The sequence below is a fragment of the Diaphorina citri genome, unplaced genomic scaffold (genome assembly GCF_000475195.1).
Source record: "Diaphorina citri unplaced genomic scaffold, Diaci psyllid genome assembly version 1.1 scaffold15098, whole genome shotgun sequence".
Lineage (NCBI taxonomy): Eukaryota > Metazoa > Arthropoda > Insecta > Hemiptera > Psyllidae > Diaphorina > Diaphorina citri.
In genome coordinates, this window is record NW_007392462.1 from 1 (window position 1) to 1,190 (window position 1,190).

The 1,190-nt window shown below is 40.0% G+C and overlaps 1 protein-coding gene across 1 annotated transcript; it reads left to right on the forward strand.

Annotated features, from left to right (window-relative positions):
• Positions 1 to 60: 60 nt before the first annotated feature.
• Positions 61 to 1,168, forward strand: LOC103523082 (NACHT and WD repeat domain-containing protein 2-like; the record flags this gene model as incomplete). Its single annotated transcript, XM_008488154.2, has 3 exons — positions 61 to 377; positions 550 to 762; positions 1,008 to 1,168. Coding segments are annotated over exons 1-3 (683 nt in total), but the record flags the coding sequence as incomplete, so codon positions are not given.
• Positions 1,169 to 1,190: the final 22 nt, after the last annotated feature.

Genomic DNA, 1,190 nt, shown 5'->3' on the forward strand with positions numbered 1-1,190 from the left:
ATATATTGTCAGTTTTGAGTCAACAGCTACATTTTCCAACATACCTACCCATGTTGGCAAATATAAATATGGGTTCTGTTCAAAAATTTCTTTTCTTGGAAAAGAAAACCATCTCTACTCGTAATCTAATTCCATATCGAATACTTTCCTCTCACAGGGAACTGATGTTAGTTGCAGATGCCCTCAGGCTAGGTGGTGCTATTTTGAGTCTGTACCCAGACATGTTGGCTCCTCAGTTGGTTGGGCGATTATTACCAGAAATTGGTTCCAATAAGAACATAAAGAACCTTCTGGTGGCATGTGACGCTTCTGGATCCGACCACTGTGCGTTGATACCGCTCTACCATTGCTTGCATACTCCCGGAGGACCTCTGAAGGTGAGATCTCATTACCCTAAAAAATACTAAACGTGAATTCGAAATTCTATACTCTGTGTTCTTGAATTTGTTTAGCTCACCCAAATGTAGAAAATTGCTGATCTCAATTTCTTAATATTGGTTTCTAATTTCTACTTTTCTACATTTCAATATTATTTCTTTCTCGGCCCAGTATTCTCTCGAAGGACATCAGTTTGCTGTTTTCGACTTCTGTCTGACCAGTGACTTCCGATACATTGTGTCCATCTCGAATAAATTCATCACGTGGGATCTATCTACCAGTGATATGACAAGGGATGTGAACCCAGGACTTGAAGGTATCATGCAGCAGCTGTGTTTATCTCCAGACAATCGTTACGCGGCAGCGTACACCAACAACAGTCAGGTATGCGTTAACTAAGTTTTATTGATTCAAAGAGGAGTGTCGTAAAATGGCTATCTTTCTCGTTCTATTTTAAAAGTTAGGTTAGAAGGATGCAGTTGGACAAGGTCACAAGTATAAGGACACGTCTTGAACACGACGAACAACAAGTTACGTGTAGCAGGAGAACTTACCATCTGGTGGAAAAGGATTATCCGTTGAGTGATGGCATTTTTCAACTTTCAAATGTACATTTCTTCGTTTTTCAGTCTGTCCTGCTGAATTGCCTTACGAGTGAGTTTGTCATCATTGAAAATCCTTTGTCAGAGGGAGAAGAAGTGGTGGGAGTAAATCTGTTGAACTCTCATTTCTTCATTTTAGGCCCAATCACTTGGTGTCAATTTGATATGCGAGGCAACCTGGAAAACAAGTGAGAACCACAATTACATTAT